Source organism: Podarcis muralis, chromosome 5 (genome assembly GCF_964188315.1).
Source record: "Podarcis muralis chromosome 5, rPodMur119.hap1.1, whole genome shotgun sequence".
In the NCBI taxonomy this organism is placed as follows: domain Eukaryota; kingdom Metazoa; phylum Chordata; class Lepidosauria; order Squamata; family Lacertidae; genus Podarcis; species Podarcis muralis.
The window spans coordinates 46,742,563-46,765,081 of record NC_135659.1 but is presented as its reverse complement, the minus strand read 5'-3'; the positions used below and the strand labels follow the sequence as shown (position 1 = coordinate 46,765,081).

The 22,519-nt window shown below is 43.0% G+C and overlaps 1 protein-coding gene and 1 long non-coding RNA gene across 7 annotated transcripts in view; one reads left to right on the top strand and one right to left on the bottom strand.

Moving 5' to 3' along the window:
- The window catches only part of LOC114599021 (uncharacterized), a 57,606-nt gene that overhangs the window by 12,399 nt on the left and 22,688 nt on the right, over nucleotides 1-22,519 (top strand). The window contains exon 1 of one of the 6 annotated variants that reach the window (XR_013392931.1): nucleotides 1,849-2,894. The exons of 2 other annotated variants lie outside the window; for them this stretch is intronic. This is a non-coding gene — a long non-coding RNA (uncharacterized LOC114599021). Of the gene's footprint in view, nucleotides 1-1,848; nucleotides 2,895-22,519 lie in introns of those variants that run through there. 3 more of the 6 variants (XR_013392933.1, XR_013392934.1, XR_013392930.1) reach the window with 3 other exon arrangements.
- The window catches only part of FAF1 (Fas associated factor 1), a 167,906-nt gene continuing 165,652 nt past the window's right edge, over nucleotides 20,266-22,519 (bottom strand). Inside the window, exon 19 of the mRNA XM_028733519.2 lies at nucleotides 20,266-21,396. Within this exon, the coding sequence (XP_028589352.1) occupies nucleotides 21,313-21,396 (84 nt within the window). The 3' untranslated portion in view covers nucleotides 20,266-21,312. The remainder of the gene's footprint in view (nucleotides 21,397-22,519) is intronic.

The following is a 22,519-nucleotide window of genomic DNA, read 5'->3' as shown; positions in this document are numbered from 1 at the left end:
ACCATGTCTTTGGTTGACCCCGAGTTCTCGCATTCTTAGAGAGGAAGGGGAAATTCTCCCTTACTTTCTTCAAAACCATTCATGATTTTATCAACCTCTGTCATGCGCCCACTTAGCACTCTCTTTAAAAAAAAAAAAGCCAAACGCTTTCCTTGTAGATAATGTTTCCTAACACCTCGATAAATTGGGATGTGCTTTTTTCATAATTGTACGAAATAAATCAAATACCTGGTCCCATGATTTTTATGTAAGGGTCTTATATAAGTCTGGTGGCTTTATTTTCAATCCATTTCCGAGATGGATTTTATCTTTTCCCTATCTCCATTGCACGCTTAGTTAATATTTTCACTGAGCAGTGCACCACAGCTCCAATATTTTTTTTTCTGGAAAGTGACGATCAGTTTCGATGTCATCATATGATGTCATATTTGACGTTTTGGGTTTTGCCCCAGTGTGCATCTATTTACATTTAGTGGCAAATCTCATTTGCGATTTTTACTGTTCATTTGTCCAGTTTCTAACGATTGCTTTAGAAATCAAAAGCCGGCGCTTTCCCGATCATCAATAGTTACTCGTTGTTGACGTCAGATCCTGTAGTACACGTTAAATAGCACCGGTTCCAATACAGATCCCTGAGAGATCCTAATGTTCGCATCTCTTCATTGTGCAAACGGTCCATTAATTCCAGTCCTCCGCTTCCTGTTCTTTAACCGAGACTAATCCGCGAGATGACCAAGCTTATTATCCCATGCTGCTAAATTTACTCGGAAGTACCGGGAGACTGAAAAACCTAAATGATCATCTCCAACTCCCTTAATTCAACGAGTCTACTTCAAGTATGGCTAACACTGGACCCAAAGTTTTCTCTCTCTCTGCATGCCTAAATTCACAATTTCTATCAGATTACTTCCCACTCACATGTTTGTTGGCACACACAAATAATCCTTTTGCAGAAGCCTTGCTAATTCTTCCTCCACAAGGCTTCTTCTTCTGTATCTTGAATTATGGTTCGCATCATTTCCCGAAGAACAGATGTTTATACTGGCAGGTCTGTAATTTCCCAATCCTCTGCCATCCCACTAATTGTTTTTAAAATCGGCGTTAGCTTGACTATCTTTCAGTTCACTGGTAAGGCGGCCAGTTTTAGTGTTGGAATGCTTTTTTTGTGGTCGTTACATGATCATCAATTTCACGTTTGACTTAGTCTCTCTTCCTACATTAAAAAACTAAACTAAACTCTGACAAATATTGCTCTGTTGGCAACAACGGGGCTCGGGCCAATGTCACGTAGACCCATTTCTGGGGATAATGGAAACGTTAGACCTTCACTTCACAGCCGGTTACCTCCATTTGCCAATCTATAGAAACCCCTTGGGATGGGGAAAGAGAGGCGATGGTTCTCCCAGAACGTGGCAGCAGAAATGCCTCCTTCCGTGCCCGTTTGATTTCCACTCACTTGAAGCGAGAACTTGGGCCGGCCTGGGCAGAGCGCGCGCGGGGGGCGCCTCGGGCTTCCATTGGGGCCAAGCGCTCTTCCCTCCAGGGGCAACTCACAAGCCTCTAGGTCGGGAACTACTTGGTGCCTCCCTTGAACTTTCGGCGCTAGTCCAAGAAATGTCACCAGAAACAGCCAATCAGACTGGCCTTTTATTTCTGCGGTGCTCCCAAAGGAGGCAGAAAGTCTTGAAGGGAGAGGTCCCCATGGTGCCCTCCGCCTTGCGCCCCCTCTGGCAGGCTCCAGTGCAGCACCTCCGCGTCTGCCTGTCTGCCTTCCGCCCGCTCCTCCTCGGCCCCACCTTCCCGCCCGCCCGTCCCCCGCGGCGCTTCCTTCTCCCCGGCCTCGCTTCCCTCCCTCCCCCCCCCCCGGCCTTCCCTTGAAGACCTGCTAAACTGAGCTAATTTTAATTGCATGTTTCAACTTCGCTAATTAAATCGAGGGGGCTAATTAAAAGTGACTAAGGAACAGTTTTCAGCAGAGGGGCTTCTCCCGCTCGCCGCGCGCAAATCTTCCCCGCAGCCAGAACCGGAGAAGCCAGCGGCTCCTCGGCAAAGCGCCCCCTTCCTGGGCTCTCCGGCCGCGGCGGGGAGGCGGGGGCGCCTCTCCTTCCCGCTCCCCCTCCCTTCTCGGCGGGGGACCCCGCCCTCGGCCGTGCCCTTCCTGCAGCCTCTTCGGCTGGGCCGCGGCCTGAGCTGGCAGCGCCCCCTCGCCCCGTCCTCCGGCGCCGCTTCCTGGCCTGGCCACGCGAGCGCCCACCGGCGCCTCCAGTTTCGCGCCGAGGGAGCCCGCCTGCGCCGGGCGGCCCGGGCCTAACTCCAGCCCGGCTGCCCCCAGGCCAAGAGGAGCGCGTTGCCCGGCGTCAGGGGTGAATCTTGACCCCACCCCTTAAAAAGCCTCGGATTAATTCAGAGCAGAATAAAAGGTTATGGAGAGCCATGGGGGAAGAGTTGGCCCCTGGCACCCTCCTATTGCACCCGCCTCCTAAAAGGAGAGTGAGGGAAAGAGGCAGGGTAAGGCCCGTCTCTCCCCCACCCAATTTTTTCTGCTACTTTCCTGACCCATAGAGGCGCCAGCACCCTTCCCCAGGATCCCCTCTACATTTTCTTCCCCACCTGAATGCCTGTTTATTTCTTCAGCCACTGCCTCCTGTTTCCACCAACTCCACTTTCTTCCCCATCCTACAGTAAGGCTTTTTCCTAAAGCATATGCTAACCTTGATCACTCAGCCCTCCCTCAGCAAGTGCTCCTTTAAATAGAAGCACTTATATATCCCTCCAGCTGCAGGCCCTTCCTCATGCCATAAACTCGCAGCAGAAAATTTGGAGACAATCTTTCTCAGTTCTACACATTTCCTGCAGGCAACAGAGACTGGCTCTCAAGCACTGGAGTGTTTGAGGTAAGGGCACAATTCACCTGGGTGTGTTATTAATATATTAATTGCTTTAACATTTAGTTTTTCTTGCTTTTTAAAAAAAGTTTGTCAAGTGATTTTTAGTTGCTGTACCTCTTTGGATAATTGCTGTTTTAATACCAGCAAAATGGTATTATGTCTTTAGAATTATGCCAACTTTATTAGCAGTAGTGATGGTGGTAGTATTAAATAGCAACCCATTTATCACATAGAAAATCATTAAGAGATGCACACAGATTGCATCCGACAGTACTATCAGTGCTTAACACAGCCATTCACAGAGGACCTCTGATTACAATCTGATTAATACGCAGTGAACAAATTAATGGATTAGCTACAGCAATTAATCGGCTTGCCTCCCCTCTCTGCTGCACCAGAACACAAGTTCATCACCAACAGTGCAAAACCAGACTAAAATACAAGAGGTGTGTAGAATACCACCCCCATCTTGGGAAGTTTGTGATGAAATACCCATTGATTTGCGTTGGGCTGGATTGCACCCAGGCATAGTTTTATCTGGTGTCTTTTAAAACCAGCCATTTTTTTCTTAGACTCAGAAAGCTCCATGCTTTTCTCTGCCTCTGACTTGCCACCATGACAAAAGTCCCCACCTGCCACAGTGGAGTTTGCAGGGCCCTTTGCACAGAGCTTCCCCAAATTCCTCTCCAGGCATTGCAGTCTCCAGGCTCCATTGGCTTTCCCTGGAGGCCAACTTGGTAAATATTAAAAGAGCCCCTTTAAACAAACAGGCTCACCTTTAAAGACAAGTGCTCCTATAGAATAAGGCCCTGCGTGCTAATTGAGGGATCACCAGGGAGGCAGGGGCTAGGAAAGGGCCTGACCAGCATTCCCACAGCTATTGTATGGATTTTTAGGCTCTTAAAGAACCGTTCCCTTTCTCTCCCTTTTTATTTCCCAGCCCCTTGGGCCTGGATTAAAGTGACAGACAATTTTCCCTTCGCACCTTATTGATGCTTAAATGCACTTTGAGGTGATGTGAATAGGGCGGAGTGGGGAGGAGGGGAGGGGAGAGAGAGCTCTGTGAGAACACAATCAAGTGTGTGTGTTTGGGAGAACTACAAAGCTATCCACGCTTGAAGGTGGAACAGAAGCAACAGTTTGGGTACAAAGTATTACAGCAAAGGCTGGGAATTGGCTGTGGGCTTTAGTGCCCTTGGTTTCCCCCGCCCCACCCCCTTCTTCTTCTTTTTACTCCGCAAAGGCCTCAGATGCATCCAAAGCAGCCTAAGAGGCGGCATTAAGGACAACTTTCCTGGGTCAGACCACAAGCCCATCATGCCGACTCTTCGTTCTGAAACAGTGGCCGGTGCAACATGCAGTAAGGGAGCTTCTTCCCACACTGTAGAGTAAACTGAAGTGTGAAAAATAAGGCATCTGGGCAAGGAGATAACGTTTGGCATTCAGGGAGGAAGAAAGTAGAGAGATTACTGTTTGTGTAGTAGAAGGACCTGGTTTCCCAAGCATCTATGGCTAAAGGGTTTTAGGTAGCTGGGCAAGGAAGGACACCTCCACTGTCAGAGTTACTAATCCTAAAGGGTGAGGTGGACTAATATCCTACTCAGTATGGGAAAGCAGCCTTTGGGATCCTTGTCTATGCCAGCTAGAGGGGAAATGTGCCTAAACACTGGCATTCTTGCACATTCCACGCAAAGGCGTAGGAAATGTGAAAGAAAGGGAGTTGGAAATAGGGTATCTTTCTCGCTGGTCTCCAGCAGGAAGCAACGGATATTGACCAAGCTGTGTTTGAAACTTTTCAGTTGGAAAGTATAAAAACCACATTCTCTAATATCACTTTGTCAGTTACTTCAGCCGTTTAAGGAACAACTTAAACACTGTCTGCCATCTCTTCACATGTTGCAACAGTAAGTCCATTTGAGTCCATATTTCCTGAAAGCGAACAAAAAAACATGAATTTATTTTAATCCAAACACACACGAGGAGTGTCATATTAATGGTTTTATGCATCTATTATACGACGTATCCAGATAACACATATTATATATATGCTGTCTGAGTAGAATTCTTAATTTTTTTAGTTCTACTTGTACTGAAGCAGTTCCATATTCCTGATTAATTTTGGGCCTTTACAGCTGTATCCTGTTTAAGACGAGGGAGACCTGAACAGGAAACTATTGTTCTGTGGGTGGATGCACCACGTATTTGCAAAATGCAGTGCAACATTCTCTATCCCTTATATAACTCTCAGGTGTCAGTATTGTGCCGTCCACTTTTGAATTCATTGGTTAAAAAACCCCTAGGCATTTGCTCACTGAACTTGCACTGCAGTGATAAGTCAATTCCCCAAACCACTCTGCTATTAGACAAAGGAGGTTCTTAGAAGAAGAGGCTAGGGTAAGAAACCCACCTGGAATTTCTTCATTCTAAGTAGAGGCATGTTACACTGTGTGTGTGTGTGGATTTTGTATATACTCACGAGTACTTCTATTATTAGTTCACATAGTCTGAATCCTGCCCTCTCTGCCCATAAAATAAAATACTAGACTGAGAGAGCTGGTATCATCTGACTCACTTAGACACTGGATGCCTGCCTCTCATGACAACAGGAGTCACCCTAAAATCCACAATATGCCTCTTTACAGGATCAATGTTGCCAGATCAAATATCTCAAAATCGGGATACAATGTAGTGTCAGTAGTCAGGCATAGGACAGGAAGATCACCCTTAGTGAACTCAATACATATGTATATTAGATATATATATTTAATGACAGAGATCTGAAACATCCTGTGATACTAGTGTGCTGACATCACAGGGAAATCCAAATGCGGCTGACCTCCATCTTATCATGTGAGTCCATACTGTGTAATAACCCAACCTCCCCGCCCCAGGTAGGCAATTTTGTGGCAAGCCAAGCAGAAAACGGAGGGAAAGCAGCACTTCCCTCATTTGTGAGAGGCTCATTAGCAGAGCTCTTCTTGGAGTCTAATGATCGGAGCCCTTTTAAATGATATTTTATATTATCCCTACCCTTCTTGCTAACTTCAAACATGTGTTTTGTTTTGTTTCTTAAAAGGATCCGCTGGGTTCTTGTTTTGTTTTGTTTTGTTTTTGCTTGTTTTGTTTTGTTTCAGGTAAAACCCAATCATTAAAATTCAGCCCCCGTCTCTTGCATCTGCTTCGTCTTTGCCAAATGAATTGCAGGGTGAGAGAAAAGCGATTGCATTCAAATCACAGATGGGGTGCAGGTTTTTGGAAGAAATTTGAGAAACACCATTGTCCCGAATCAAAACTCAGTCCTTTGCTCCACAAAGGGGGTTGCTTTAAGCCCTCCGAGTTCTATGGCACTTGTTTTTTAAACTTTCAGGGTCTCACACAATGGCCTTCCACCTAAATGTCACAACCACTCTAATTCCAAGTGTGTCTCTTTCACTTAAAAAAAAAAAATTGGGTGGAAGCAGCAAAATCGAGGGGAGTGAAGGGCAGAATCATCACGCACAAGTTTCCCCTTCATTGTCAGGACATGGTCTGGTCTGTTGGTAGGAACTGGGTGAAGTGGGATCCAATGCTTGTGTCAAAGTTGACCAGCGGACAATGACCCTACCTTTGAAGGACGTTCTTCACAGGATTCGCAAGGTAATGTGATTGAAAGGACTTTATATGAGCCAGCCCTGAAGGAGATGCAACACTAAGAAAGGAAGAGAGCAACTCTAGGCATGTGCAAGATGCATCTCCCAATGCAGTGACTAGCCAGTAGCAACTCCCCACCCCCAGTTGACTCTTGGCACGCATGTGTGCATGCGCACACACACAGACAGGGTGAGCCTTTCTCACTACTCAGGTGCCCACAGTGGAACTGGGCTTATTATTCAAAGTTGAAAGAGTAAGGCCAGATTGTATCTCCATCCTAAAATGTTTATGAAGGAGCAGGTGTATCCTAACAGGCATCTAGGCACTAGAGTTCACCTCAATTTATGGAATCCAACAGTTACTTAATTTGCAGCAAAGGAAGGATGGGCAGTTTGTCATTAGCAATTAGTTGATGTCACAGTGGCAACAAGGTTGTAAGAAATCTATTGGTGTGGCAGCACACATACTTTGGAACTCCCTGCCTGTGCTCTTTTTGAAGTCTGTCAAAAACATTTTTGTCTAGGCAAGCTTATCCAGAGATATAGAATGATGATGTGTGTTTTAATCAGTTTATTAAGCTTATTGATGATAATGTTTTTAAATATTCTAAATAGGTTTTTTTAAACTGTATTTTATGGATAATTTTATTCTCTTTTTGTAAACCACATTGAGGTTTCATTACAACCAAGCAGTATATAAATCTTATGAAGTAAAAAACTTAGTAGAGAAGGACAAGTTGGGATGGTAGAATTGGAACCTGAATTTCACATACAATTTGGTAGACACTGAGGGTTGAAGGTCTCAGGTTTGATCCTTGGCATCGCCATTTAAAAGGGACCCAGGCAGCTTATGTCTGAGATCCTGAAAGTTTACTTACTGCTAGTCAGAAGACTGGGGAAAGATGGGCCAATGGTTTGATGTTATAAAGCAGTGCCTGTACATCAGGGACTTCTGAATGAAAGCTTAAGAGTGATGGTGAAGCTATTCACTAAAATAGGGGGCAGATAATAACTTGTTCCAGGCAATTCCACTGGGATTTTGAGAGCCTCTCTTGTTCCTATTCTGCATAACACACCTAAAGGTAAAGGGACCCGTGACCATTAGGTCCAATCACAGATGACTCTGGGGATGCAGCGCTCATCTCGCTTTACTGGCCAAGGGAGCAGGCGTACAGCTTCCAGGTCATGTGGCCAGCATAACTAAGCTGCTTCTGGTGAACCAGAGCAGCTCATGGAAACGCCATTTACCTTCCCACCGGAGCGGTACCTATTTATCTACTTGCACTTTGACGGGCTTTCAAACTGCTAGGTTGGCAGGAGCAGGGACTGAGCAACGAGAGCTCACCCCGTCGCAGGGATTTGAACCGCCGACCTTCTGGCTCTTTGGTTTAGACCACAGCGCCACCCGCATCCCTTCATAACACACCTACTCACATAGTAATTGTTGCCCCAGTAACTCTCAGGGCATTAAACATTCTCCAGGAATGTGATGGATAAACATCACCACCATGTGCACTTAAATAAGAATTTCTTGCTAGAAGATGCAGGGGGATGCAGATGTAAAACATCATTTTTGAGCATATACTTTCCCAAACCCTAAGAAAAGCCCGTTCTTTCTGAGTTAGATAAATCATTCCAGTTCATGGCATGTATAGCTGACTCTCATCTGATGGTCCTTTAACAGAGGAGATTGTTTATTTTGCTTGCAAGGGTGGAGGCAGAAGTGAGAATGTTTTCAGAAAGATCGGGAAGTTGAAGGCAATGATGAAAGGGAAATTTGATCTGATGGGGGCACAATGGAGTGTGTGTGTGGCTGCTGTTGGGGTGGATGCTAGGCGGGGCTTGCTTCATTTGCCTTGCAAGTGGTGCTGATGCAACAACACCACCACCTATCTTTGCTTGTGGGCAGTGGCTCATGCAAAGTGCCAGGTTCTGTGCTGTGGTCTAGATTCTGTGCAACAGGGGAACACACAGAAACATACAGAACACCACAGCCCTGATCATTATATTTTCAATTATACTAAATCCTTTTGGGCTCGGGGCACATGAGAATTAGTAGCTCCTTCTCTTTAACATCCACATATGCCAAGGGGGGCGGGTTGAGGAAACCACTGCACAGATATATGGTTCCACTTTACAGAAGGTAGATTGTAGCTCTGTACATGTGCATATTGGGGGGGGGGCAGGGGGAGAATTATTTATTTAATTAGAACCCATTAGGTGCTTCACTTTTTGCACCATGCTCTCCATTGCTATGTTTAATGCTGGTTTTAGTTGTTTGTTGGACTTTCTGCTTTGCCTCTTGTTTTGTTGTTTATGTTTAAGGGGTTTAACAATTGTGCATTGTATCTTATTGTCTGTGCAAACTTGGCAAATTTCAATAGATGGGCAGAATAAACACGATATGAATGAATGAAACTGGGAGCCACAGGTAATTGTCTGAAAGAGCGAGGCAATCCACTACCTAATCCAAGGATTGCTTAGCATCAGTATTGATTGGGGGTTCCTTGCTCTTTCAGACACACACTCACTGGTTTCTGAGAAAGTTTAGCTCTTTGTGAATACGAACTTCTTGGTTCCCTCAGATGTGAGTCCCAGGGAAAATTTCAGGCTTATGATGAAGACTTGACCAGGTAGGAAGTGAAGGCATTTGAAATTTCCAGTTAACTCCTGGTGCCTTAAACAAGAGAGGCTGCAGCTTACAAGAAGTGTTATGCAAGCACTATAATAATTTGGGTGCAGAGTTCCTCATAAATGCCAGTAACCTTAAAGAAAATACAAGTAAAAATAAGCTAATGAATTGTTCAGTAAGCTAATGAATTGTTCAGTAATTTAATTCAGTGTTTTTGCCTAATTTTTGACAGCAGTTGCTAGATCAACATTGCAACAATAGCAGACACTACCAAACAGTGTTCCCTGTGTAATGCAATTTCATTCTGAACTAAGGAGCACCATTATATTCAATGGAACGGTGAGGTTCTTAAATGAGACCTCCCTTGAAGCAAATGGATATTTGTAATCCTATACTCTAGGAAAGGGGGGGGGGGGTTGAAAGCTTGGTTTCTCAGCATCATCATATTGGGTGTGTGGCTCTCTAGATCAGCTCTTCTAAGAGGATTGCTGTTCTGTGCATTCCTGAGGCATAGAGGTTGAGCTGGAGGCATTCTCCGCCCCCCTCCCACCCTTCACCCCCCAACACAAACAGAAGTTGAGAAGATGAGACACCCTTATTTGGGGCACAGCTGTTTAAGATGTAAAGACTCTTTAAGCATTTGGGAGCTCCTGCTTATAGCTCTGAGAAAGTAAACTTTGAATGACCCTCCAGGTTAGTTTAGTCTGGGATCTGAGAGCTGAAGGGTGGTAGAACCAGACTATGGGTTTTCCCGCCAACAAAGTGGGGGTGGGGTGGGGGTGGGTGTCGTATCACTTCCCCTGGAAATGTGTGTTATCTTTAGGGCTGGGCAGCCCGCCCCCCCAGCAGAAATTGACAGAAGTCTTTTCTTCCAGTAGGGAAGGCTGCCCAGGAGTGAGGAACAAGGCACATCTTGTTGTATAGTTGTGCAATGCACAGAGAGAGGCCTGCTCTCTCCTAGCACAGCAGAGCATAAAACGAAGCAGGGTGTTTTCTGATCTCTCTCCATATCCACCCATCAAAAATGTGTGCACATGTAGGCTGAGGGTGTCATTTCATGACCAGAAGTCCATGCTAAAATATAAACACAAGGCGCTGCCAGACAGCATGCTTTCCTACGTGTTATATTAAAATTTGAGGGCAAATGTTCACCTTTTGGTCTATTATGCTCTTGAGCAACTGGGTCAGCATTCCTTTCTCCCGATCTCAGCGTTCTGCCTCCCCACCCTCATCCCAGCAGCCACAGGGACCTAGTTGGTAGCAATTATTCTTACTAGATCTTTTACCTGCCCTTCACTGAAGAGTCCAAGGGTGGGTTACAGCAATATAGAAGTACAGCTTTAAAAACGGTTTTAAACAAATGCATGCCACCTGAAGCCGCAGTTAATCTAGAACAATGACCTGAATGATACCCTACACTGGACTGATTTTTGAAAGATAACCTGCATAACTTTGTCTCTTTGATAAGGTCCCACTTCCCCCTGCCACTCAGCACCCAGGCCATATCCACACCGCCTGCAGTTTGAGGCTATCATGGGAGAAATAGTGATAAAACAAGTAGCTCTCTTTTAAACAGCAGTTATACAGCGCATGAGAAAGAATACAGAATCCAAGCAAAAGAACAGGAACCCATCAGCATGGGTGGGCCTCACTCCAAACTAGCAGCCAGTAGTGATTCATAAACAAGTACCAAACGAAGGATAATGACTTCCTGGAGTGAGTAATTTTCAGGATCTCTTGAGACTAAATTCCACAGTGTAAAAGTTGTTAATCAGTTCCAAAATGGCAGCTTCATACTGGAGCCTGGCTCTGAAGTATGGAGTCGCCATACTCCAACAATAAAGTTTGAATGTTGGTTTGTTGCACTTACTGGTCACCTTCTTTATTACAAAAAGTAAGCCTAAGTGACTTACAATAAAATACAAAAAAGAAAATCCAATCTAAAATTAAAACAACAGAAAAGCAAAAAAGATTCATATACATAAAAGGCAGTCCAACACATCCCACCAACTAAAGGAGGCCACAATATCTCAAACTTTACAAATTACAGGCCAAAAGCATGGCTGAAAAGCAATGTTTTTTCCTGGTGCCTAAACAGCCATTGATGCTGCCAGGCATGCTTCTCTGGGGAGAGCATTTTGTAAGTAGGGAACCACCACTAAAAAGGCCTATTCTCATGTTGTCAGTCTACACCTCCCTCAAGAGAGGGCACACAGAGGAAGACCTCAAATGATAAATGCAGGGTCCAGGTTGGTCCAGGGAGAGTCCATTGTCAAGCTCCCACAACTACATGGCTACAAAGCAAAGGCTACAAAAACAAAAGAAAAATCTCTCTTGCTGAACAGTTTAGGGACAGATTTATCATTACATCTATTTCTGACATTCAAGTGTGAGTGCAGATGCTTACATAGCCAAAACAGCCCTACAGCCCCACAAAAGGGAGGTATTAGCAGGCTCAGCTGAGTCCTAGGGTTCACCAAAGTACAACAAAACTCTTGGAAAGGGCTGTGAGGTGGCCATGGAATGCAGACTATTTGTTTCATGTGGAAGAACCAGATAAGAAGGGGAATCAAATGGAGTATTATGGAGAGGGGCATGGCTGCATCACCTGCCTGGAATAGTGAGCAGGAGAACTACACACTGCAATGTTTTTTGTAGGTTCCAGTTGCGTTATGATCTGAAATTACGTACATTTTTTCTAGCACAAATCCAAGAGTTGCAAAGTGAGTCTTTAATAAGAGTCCATTACCTCCTTTTTTAGAGTGACCTATGCTGAGTTTCCAATTTAAAAATCCCCTCATGTTGTGCTAACTTTAAATATAAGCATGAGCCTGAATAACGTCTAGTATATTTCTCTTGTTTCATTGGTAGAATATATGCCCCATGACATACTGAAATCCTGTATTTCTGAGGAAACTGGCTGCTAGTTTCATGCTCAGGTTCTGCAGGGACTTTCTCATTGGTCAGACTTTCAAATAATAATTATTTTTAATGGTGCATTCAAATAAGGACATAACCAGAGCAGTTGTTAGTTTTGCATTATCTGGAGTGGGGGATGTTCAGACAATCATTTGCAGATTTACCTGTTACCTGTCATAAACATCATTTCCCTCTCCTGCTTTTATTGTTTTACTTCCTCCTCCTCCTCCTCTTCCTCCTCCTCCTCCTCCTCCTTGTTGCAGTGACACCACTTTTATTTGTTTATTTTGAACCCATTTTTCATTCATATCATTTCCCAAAGCAGGGCACAGTAAGATTCATATCATTTAATAAGATTTAAATAAGATTTAACCACTTGTTGAAAAGGGTTAGGTTCACAGATCTGTCACACTGTGATAGGAAGCTGATTTGAAAGCTTAGGAACTTCTATCCCAAATGCTTGTTTGGCAGTGGCCTCTAACCCAACAGATGCTGGGACCGCCCATTCGAGATGTGGCAAGTAACTGAAAAGAAAAGATCACAAAGGCAACTTTGCCTGTTCAATTACTTGAGAGGAAGCATGAGTCAAGCAGGGACTTGTTCATATCGAGCTAAAAGCAGGGGCCCATTGTCTTCCCCTTTTAGCTGCTGTCTCAATTTACCCGAGGCAGGAGAAAGAAGACTTGGTAGTTGAAGCAGCTCTAGCAACTTAGTGGAATGGCCTTTTCTGCTAAGGAGGATGTTGGGACCGCACGTCCCATCATTCCTACAGGAAAGTGTTAAAAACATGAGTGCTGCGGGATGAGACCAAAAGTCTGTCTCGTGCAGCATCCTTTTTTCCACAATGGCTAGATACCCACAAGCAGGACAAGAGAGCAATAACCCTCTCCCACCATTGCTCCCTAGCAGCTGGTGTCCATAAGCATGCTGCCTCTACTCTGGAATTCCAATTGTATAATTGGAAGGGACCTTGAAAACCATCTCGTCAAACTTCCTGCTCCATGGTAGTTGGTAGTCTCAGTCCACTTCTTGGCAGGAAAGGAAGCTCTGCTGCCTTCACTTTCCCCTTCTTCTGACCTAGGAAATTTGAGAGGGTACTGGGGAGGGGCAAGATAAGGTGCTCAAACATCCATTCATGTTCGTGTACCCTTGCTAGGAGTATATGCAAAAGGGCTCAAGCCCATTTGGGGATAAACACAATGGTCCTTGTGGAACCCTAGTTAACATTCCCGGATCTTTAAGGATGGGAACTAACTTAAGGAACTATCCTGAGCCTAGACTTTGAAGGTGTGCACTACCACCTTGAGTTTAGCTTGGAAGCAATAATAAGTAAGTAAGTAAGTAAGTAAGTAGTACATGCCCCTTGCAGCTAATGTAAGATATTAATCTGGCTGCTCCATTTTGGACGCTGTAATTTCTCAGTAGCCTTCAAGGGCAGCCCCTTGTAGAGCATGTTTCATACAATGCATTTGTGTCATCTTTAAAATTGGCACAAGCCCCTCTATCTGTTTAAGCAAGTGTAGGGAAACAAATACAGTCATATCTCGAGTTGAATGCGCTTCGGGTTGAGCGCGTTCGAGTTGCGCTCCGCGGCAACCTGGAAGTAACGGAGCACATTATTTTTGGGTTTCGCCGCTCGCGGATGCGCACTCAAAATGATGTCACATGCATGCGCGGAAGCGGCGGCACGCTCAGACACGCCGTCGCGTCTTGTGTTCCGTTCGGGATGTGAACGGGGCTCTGGAATGGATCTCGTTCGCATCCCGAGGTACCACTGTATTTTATTTAGTGACCCTCATATCAACCATTAACTGTTAACTTGTAATTTATTCAAATGTCTCAAAGGGCACATAAATTGGGCCAGGAAGAGCTTACCGATATCTCTGATTTTTACTATGTGATAAAGAACTCAGAGGAAATATTTTCTAGTAATGGAAGTAGCTGTTAAATTTGCCATTCCATCTCTGGCAGCAAAATCTTTTGGGCCAACCCTACTTGTTTACCATATACATATTTAGCCAAGTTTGTAGAGTTCAGATTAGATCCTTCCCCTTTCTTCCTTTCTTCCTGGTTCCCAAGTGTAGTATCAGGATTGTGTGGCTTGGTAGCAAACTTTGTAGGTTTGCTGTAGTCGGATGGGGGTGTTTGAATTGTAGGAGAGTCACCCTGAGTGAGTCTACTTCAGACTGAGGTGAAAATTCTTAAGGGTGTTGGTAGTTCAAGAATAGACAGATCAGTGGGGTTGCCTTTGGGGTCTGGAGACTGATGGGACTTCATCCAAAGGAGAAGGGTGTCTTCTGTGGTTCAGATAGCCATCTGGCCTTTCTGATAGACTGAGGAAACCTTTTGAGATTAGGTCCACTACAGTTAAAATGGAACAATGCTGTTTAGACTTCAGATGAGCACTTGGTATTATTAGCCAACAGAAATAAATGACTTGCAGTCTGGACAGGCCTCTTCACCAATGGACTTTTGGGGTTCCAAAATGTGCCTGGCTTCTGTCAAAGAGAGAAGTGACTTTTGGGGTTACATTGAGCATCTAGAGGAAATACAAGTTCTGCATTTTAGAAGATTATTAATAGCATTCAAATGGGACCCATATGACATACCACCTTAATTTCTATTCAGTCCAACCCCTTAAAAAAGCACAGCAAATACAGTAAGCCCGAAACCTATTGGTTTAGATACAAATATAAATTGCAACATCCACACTGAATGGATAAACAAAAGTAACATCATGAAACCGAGCAAGATTGAAAGCAACAGGCTCTTTCCATGAAAAAACCCTGAAATGATTTAAATAAATCTTAATATACCAATATGTTCCTGCAAGTTGGGTGTAGATCATTGACATTCAGGGTGAACATGGACTATAAAGCCTTCATTAAAAGACAAAGGCCCCCAAACAATGCTGATAGGTTTTAGATTTGATCCATTTTTATCCTTAATTTCCTGGCAGTTAGAGACTTAAAGCAGTTTGCCACCTGGTTACCTAAGGAGAGCCTACATCCATCGCTCCCTGCCTGTAATCTAAGATCTGCATTAGAGGTCTTGCCATGTGTGCCTATTGTGAAATCAGCATGGTCGATGAGCACACAAGACAGGGCTTTCTCAGTGGTGGCTCCATTTTATGGAACTCTCTTCCAGTTAACATTTACTTGGCCCACTGAGTTTTGGTATTCAATAAAACCTTTAAATCTTATCTTTTTACTATTGCCTTTTTTAAAAATACAAGTGTAGCCAATGTACAACAAACTGCCAGTCTCCTCTGAGCAAGTGGAACTATACAAACACATAGAAGTATTTTCTGAGAGCTGCAACATATTTGCAACTTTCTGTGCAGTGTTGGAAAAACATTTTCCCAACCTCTTGCGCACAAACTTTGTGTAAAGTGGCTTAGGGCACAAAGGGAAGCTGAGCAGGTTCACTTCTGTTAAGTGGCTTGATGGAAGATTTCCTCTTGGTAACACGATGAGAACAGGATGCTTCAGGATGAGAACAGAAATCATGCTCCGGTGGCGCGGCAGCAGCAGGAGGCCCCATTAGCTTCAGTGCTGCTTCAGGTTAAGAACAGTTTCAGGTTAAGAACGGACCTCCAGAACGAATTAAGTACTTAACCTGAGGTACCACTGTACACATTTATTGCTACTTAAGTACCGTATTTTTCACTCCATAAGACACACTTTTTCCCACCTAAAAAGTAAGGGGAAATGTGTGTGCGTCTTATGGAGCGGAGGCAGGTGGGAAAAGCCCCCAAGAGCTGCACACATGCTCCACGCGGCTCTTGCGGACTTTTCCCCGAGGAGGTAAAAGGGCAGCCTGTCACTACGGGCTGTCCTCCCACCTCGTAGAAAAGCCAGCAAGGGCTGCGCTCCCTTTAAAGAGTGTGAGGCTCTTGTTGGCTTTTCTACAAGGTGGGGGAATTCCCCGACCTCTTGCAAAAGCCCCCAAGAGCCATGCACTCTTTAAAGAGCGCCCGGCTCTTGCGGGCTTTTGTGGGAGGTGGGGGAAGGGACAGAGGGCAGCCCCTTAGTCCCTTCCCCCACCTCCTGGAAAAGCCCCCACCCCCACACAAGCCACGTGAAGCATGTGTGCGGCTCTTGGGGGCTTTTCTCTGAGGAAGGAGAAGGGCAGCCCATCAGTGATGGGCTGCCCTTCTCCCTGCTGGGGAAAAGCCTGCAAGCACCGCACACAGGCTCCACGTGGCTCGGGAAAGGGAGCGCTGAGCAGAGCCTGGGATGCATACAGGCTCTGCTCAGCGCTCCCTTTAAAAATATTTTTTTTCTTGCATCCCCCCTCTAAAAACTAGGTGCGTCTTATGGTCAGGTGCGTCTTATGGAGCGAAAAATACGGTACATGTAGGAATATTGCAGAAGACTGCAACAGGCTAGCCCCAAGAACATCAGTTTCTTGAAACATAGTCAGCAAGGGATGTGTGCAAGAAAGCAGGTTTCGGCTCATGCAAAGGTAGATACAGATTTACATCTGGATACACACCTGCACTGCAGAAAATCAGAGCCTGCCAAATATTTGGAATTCCCCCTGGATTTTCCTCCCTGCAATACCCTAATGCTCCCCACAACCTACTGGGGGGCAGGATGGATGTTGTTGAGAAGCGGCACTGGGAATGGATGGCTGTGAGCAGGCTGGCAATGAGAACAGAAGCACTAGACCAGTGATGGCCAAACTTGGCCCTCCCGCTGTTTTGGGACTACAACCCCCGTCATCCCTAGCTAACAGGACCAGTGGTCAGGGATGATGGGAATTGTAGTCCCAAAACAGCGGGAGGGCCAAGTTTGGCCATCACTGCACTAGGCGGATCAGCAGTAACAGCCATGGGTGTAGCCAAGGGGGGGCTGATGCCCATCTAAATCAGTAAAAACCAATACAAATCTGAGGTTCTACCCTCCAACAAAAGCCTACACCCCTAACAAAAATCCTGGCTACACCCATGGTAGCAGCCTCTGTCTTAATTGCCCTCAAAAGCTTTGTTGGGGCCCAGAGGCACCAGTGTTTTTCTTTTTAGTGCTGTGCCCTTTAAAAATGTATTTTTTTTGGGGGGGGGGGAGTAGCCAACTAAGTAGTTCCACTAGTCAGTGTTTTAGCTGCACAGTGGAACTTCCTGCCCTCTTTTCTCTTTACACACACTGTAAATCTGCTCTGGAGGATTGGGGAAACAGATTTAAGGGATGGAACAGATTTAAGGGGTACAAGGAAGTTCCACTACACAGCTAAAACTCATTCAGCTGGCAGAACTGTTTACTTGTATTTGGGCCATATTATTTTAAGGGGGAGGTTGATGTAAGCAAATATCACACTGAATTGACTAGTTGAGTCTTTGTATGTAAATATGGATGCATGTTCCTGTCTGTGTCCAGCACACTGAAATGGTGCTCTTATCACAATACTTGTTTGTAAACTGTTTTGAGTAAAAACACATTTCGAAAGGTATGATACATAATTTTATTAGAAATTAAAAGAAGTAGTTGTGCAGAACTAGTGATGTGCAAGTAGAGCTGGACTGCAGCCCAGATCTAACATGCCAAACTGTTGCCTTGATAAAAATTATAAACAAACCCGAAGTATATGGGAATACACTATATCATACTTATATCCTCGTTGTGCCTTCAAAAGCCCCACCAAACACAAGGAAGGCTACGCTGTTCATCCCTGGACTACTTAGTGTTTGATCTTGGAAAAAAGACATTATTTCTCTTAGTTATGGAGAGGAATGAAAGAACAACCATGGACTCTTCCAAGACAAAGGTAAACTAGATTTTAGTAGAAACTTCAGTGTAACTGCAAATTTATTTAATGTTTCTAATGTCACTGAAAAAGTACAATTTATGAAAGCTGTCGTCCTGTTCTGCTACATCTTTTTTTTTTTAAGGCGGTTCCATAAAAACTCACCCCCATTAAATGTAAAGAGTGTAGGTGAAGAGAATACAGAGGAGACATTTGGGTTTTGCATAACCTCTAATATCAGTTTAAACAGCAATGTAAAAATGAGGAGGTACATTGGAGGCAGCACTTGCTGCTGCCAGGGAGCCTCTGGCTTTCCCCATCATACTGAATGGGATAATAGACACAAAAAGGAACACTTTGTTACAAGTTTCCATTAATTGACAACAATAATGCCTTAAGATTTAATACTAATGCATTCAAGACATTAATGATAATCCATTAATATGAGGGACCTGACAATGTAAAAGTGGAATCAAAGATATGATCCACCGTAACAATGTAACAGTTGGGTGGGGATAACAGCTTGCATATTGAATATAAAGGGCTGGTGAATTGATATCAGCAAAGAAACTGTGACTAATACGGTGGCTTTGAAACAGAGAAAAAATGGGCACATATAAAATTGTCATTAAATACTATTGCTACATGAACAACAAGCAGCATTATGGGCCCATATTTTTGATTACAGAGGTTTGTGTTCCTAAAAATCCAAATGTTAGGAATAAACCAATCATTAGCAATATTTTATTTCAATAGGAAGATATGAATTCTTGCAGTCCTCCAAGACAATGCCTCATAGACTCAAAAGTGAACAGCAGGTGGAATTAATTTTACATTGAGAAAATTGCAACCGAATTGGCACAACAGAAGTCTACAGCCAATTTCATGCTGGATGTATACATTCACTAACCAACCAACCAACCAACCACACAGCATATACATATCCACAAATTCAGATCAAGTTGTGGAAGAGTATAGGAAACTACCTTTAAAACCTCGAACTGCTATTCCTGTCAATCATTTGGGTGCATTTGCGACTTGATTATGAGATCATGCGAGATGAAAATAAATAAGTAAACAAATGTTGATGTTGAGATGGGTAAAATGGAAGCATGGTATAAAATACGTCACAGGAAGATTAAACGACATTTAATAAATTAATAGGGAAATATGTAGCCAAAATATAAGAAATAAAGCTGAAGAAGATAAAAACAGCACGATGATCTCACAAATGAAACTTCTTATATAAGATAAAGATAATTTTTAAAATATTCTATACAATTATCTGGTTTCCACATCACATTAAACCATACATAAAAATGAACATGCAGTGTGCTGGTGCATAGCACTGGAAAATTCTCCTCTACTTCTGCTACACTGCTGGAAAAACAAGCCAGAATTTAGAGAGAAACAAACTGTGAACCTAGGTTTGGATGTCACAGCAAGTCAGACTCTGGCTTGTTTCATAGTGGCATGGCAGCAGCAGGAGCAGGAGCAGGGGAGGAACAGAGCAAGAACGTTTGAGTACCATGCACTAGCATGCTGCATGTTCACATTAAACCATTAATGTGATGTGAAAACCATGCTAATGCATATCAATATTTCAGCAAGCCCACTCATTAGAAGTATGGTTGACAACAATCTAAATGAACATTTGCAGATGAATGCTAATTAAGGGCACAATTCAGAATCCACTTGCTTCAGAGAAAATTTTGATGCAAAAACAAGTGGTAGACCACAGTTCCATTCATTCCATTGGAAGGGTTAAGCATGACCTTAACTGTCTCTAATTAAACTGCATGGGGCTTTTAACTTGGAGTAGATTTCATTCTTCCTACTTATGTATGGAATTTGATTTTTACATTTCTTCTGTTTGCAACTTTTATAGCTTTTCAATTAAGGTAAGAAGCTGGATCTTTCCAATACATTCCATATTGTCTAATGTTGAGTTTCATGTACTGTGGGGGGGGCATGAAATAGTGTGACATGAATACATCACTGTGTATGTCCTGTGTGCATTCACTAACGTAATTGTTTTAGAAGACTCCCCCATCCACATTTTGCATTTTTGGTAAAAAATAATATATCGGCTTTACTAGCCACCTAATAATCATACACTAATTTCATATATCCAACATTCTGAAAAGCAGAGCACCACTGACAATGTTTATACGTTTGTTTCTGATTCATATCAAATCTTCATACTTGGATACAATCTTGGGTTATATGCAGAAAAACCAATGATCTGTTTAGTAGCTGATGTTTCTGTGGTGCTCTCAAATGCTATACCCTACACCTAGATTTTTGTTGCTTTTTTAAAAAAACAAAAAGCTTATAAAATTATTTTGATAAATTTTAGGCAGCAGGTATAGTTGGGCTGGTTTGTATAATTCAGGCTTCAGAACCAGTTCCCTGGGTACCAGGATCAATAATGAAAATGCAATGAGGAAGATTTCTTAATACACTGTAATTTTACATTTTTATTGTTTGGTGAAATAAACAAGGTGCTTTAAAACAGCAGAAAAAAAATACAAACAAGTGCCAGAATGAAAGGAAGCAAAAAGGAAATAAAGGGCAGAGAGAAGGGTTCCTGTAATTTCTTCCACAATGATGAGCATAAAATAAAATGTGTGTTTGCTATTTGAAACACTTTTAGAGGCTGGTAGTCAATGTCAACTTATTACTGAACTATCAGCTAGATACCAGTTATTTAGCACTGGCTCATTTCTGAACATTATTTAGATATTCACATCATCAGCAGTTCAGCACACTGCAGTGTAATGGAAAGTACTCCCTAAACTGAATTGGAACTGAGATCCAAAAGGGGAAAAAGGTAAATAAATATCTTGCATATATGTCAAACTATATTCTCCAAACAAAACCTTACATCTTATGAAAGGAGTCAGAAAGTACCAACAAAACAAAACAAAAAAAGGTTTCTGCTTTCTACTACTATAATACTGTTAAATCTCCAAGGCTGAAAATGTCCCATGTGTTGATTTTCTGCCTTTTTTAAAAAATTAGGTGGTGAAGTAGAAATTCAAACACAGGAAGAAAATGCATATATATGAGAGCACTGGTTCACCGAAATATCAAATATACAGTATTCTAGTGTCAAAAGTACAGGCAGAAATGTCCAAGAATTCTTGGTGAAAAGGGGGTAATTGAGGAGTAAAAATTCTACTTGACAATCACTCACATTTTAACAGTGCATTAATTATAACAAAAGCCAGATGGTAAGTGAGCAACAGAGTCATAGTGTTCAGTGTTTACTGCAGAATATTTCTTTTCTGCTCATTTAAATGAGGTTGGAAACATATACTCATGTATGGAAAACTTTTAAGGAGCTATGTTTATTCTTCCTTTCCGGCTTCTTGAAAGAGGCAGAGTTGTGACATTGATTTTTGAGTTAAATGACAGTACACGGTGATTTGGATAAAGCGTTCACCGTGCCTCGTTCATTATCAAAGGATTGCTTAGTCCTCCAATCTGGCTCGATCTATTCTTTTGCCTCTAGGAAAAGTGTTTCTTGAGGGTACAATTTTAATTCCAGTAATGATTTATTTGGATCCAGCTGGGTCACCTGTGAAGACAAAAAAAATAAGAGAAAAAAACATGAAAAAACAAGTACAGGTAGCCGTCATATACATTTTCAAAAGCAGACTGATAACTATTTTAGGGCCTTTTAATTTTTTTACTTATAACATTCAGGAAAATAGCATCAATTCATACATAGGAATATGTATATATTTGCAATGGGCTGCAAGAAAGATAGGTTTATTGTAAGTTGCATTTTGTATCACCTGGCAAAAGGTCTCTTATTTTCTTTATTTAGAGAATCTATCAGCATTTGTCAATGCAGTTGTTATGTTTGTGAGATTATTGGAATCTTACAGGTACACAGGACAGAAACGACATGCCTAGCACTTTTTTCTATATAGACCCAAAATACTCACTTAATTTAATTGGTGTTTCAAATATGTAAATGGCTTAGACATCCTCTAATAATTGCAATTTGATTTTGCAGTGCATTGCAGAGAGCATGTCACCTATGTACAGTGGAACCTCGGGTTGCGGACGTAATCTGTGATGGAGGCACATACGCAACCTGCAGTTTTCGCATCCTGAAGCGCCGCGTCTGCGCAGGCATGATTTGGCGCTTCTGCGCATGCGGCGAAACCCGGAAGTAACCTGTCCCTGTACTCCTGTACAGGTTTCCCGCAGTCCGCAACCCGAAAACACGTAACCTGAAGCGGCTGTAACATTACGTATGACAGTAATTGACAAATCCATTTCAGCTCACTCCATGCTTAAATTCCATTGACTTTCTTTCCCCAATAGTGCTTGGATATGATTACATTTTCCAAGTTTAAAATCTGGGCTTGAAAAGATATATTACTGGAAACTCTAGGAGAGTGATTTAATTGTTTATCCACACCTGTGAAACCATACTGTATGATTTACCAACAATTGCTGTCTAGTGAAACACATACATTAGAACAGAGCACAGCTCTACTACAATATGCATGTACACTTTTGTGTAGAAGTATACAGTATACCTTCCCAGCAATTACAATTTGAGCTTTTAGGATAGGGTCTCACCTGAAAACATTAAATACATGTTTTGTTAGACCAGATTGCCATTCCCCCCTCTCCCGCTCATACTCTGTATTCAAAACTTGTTTTTACTGGCAGACTGTCCATGG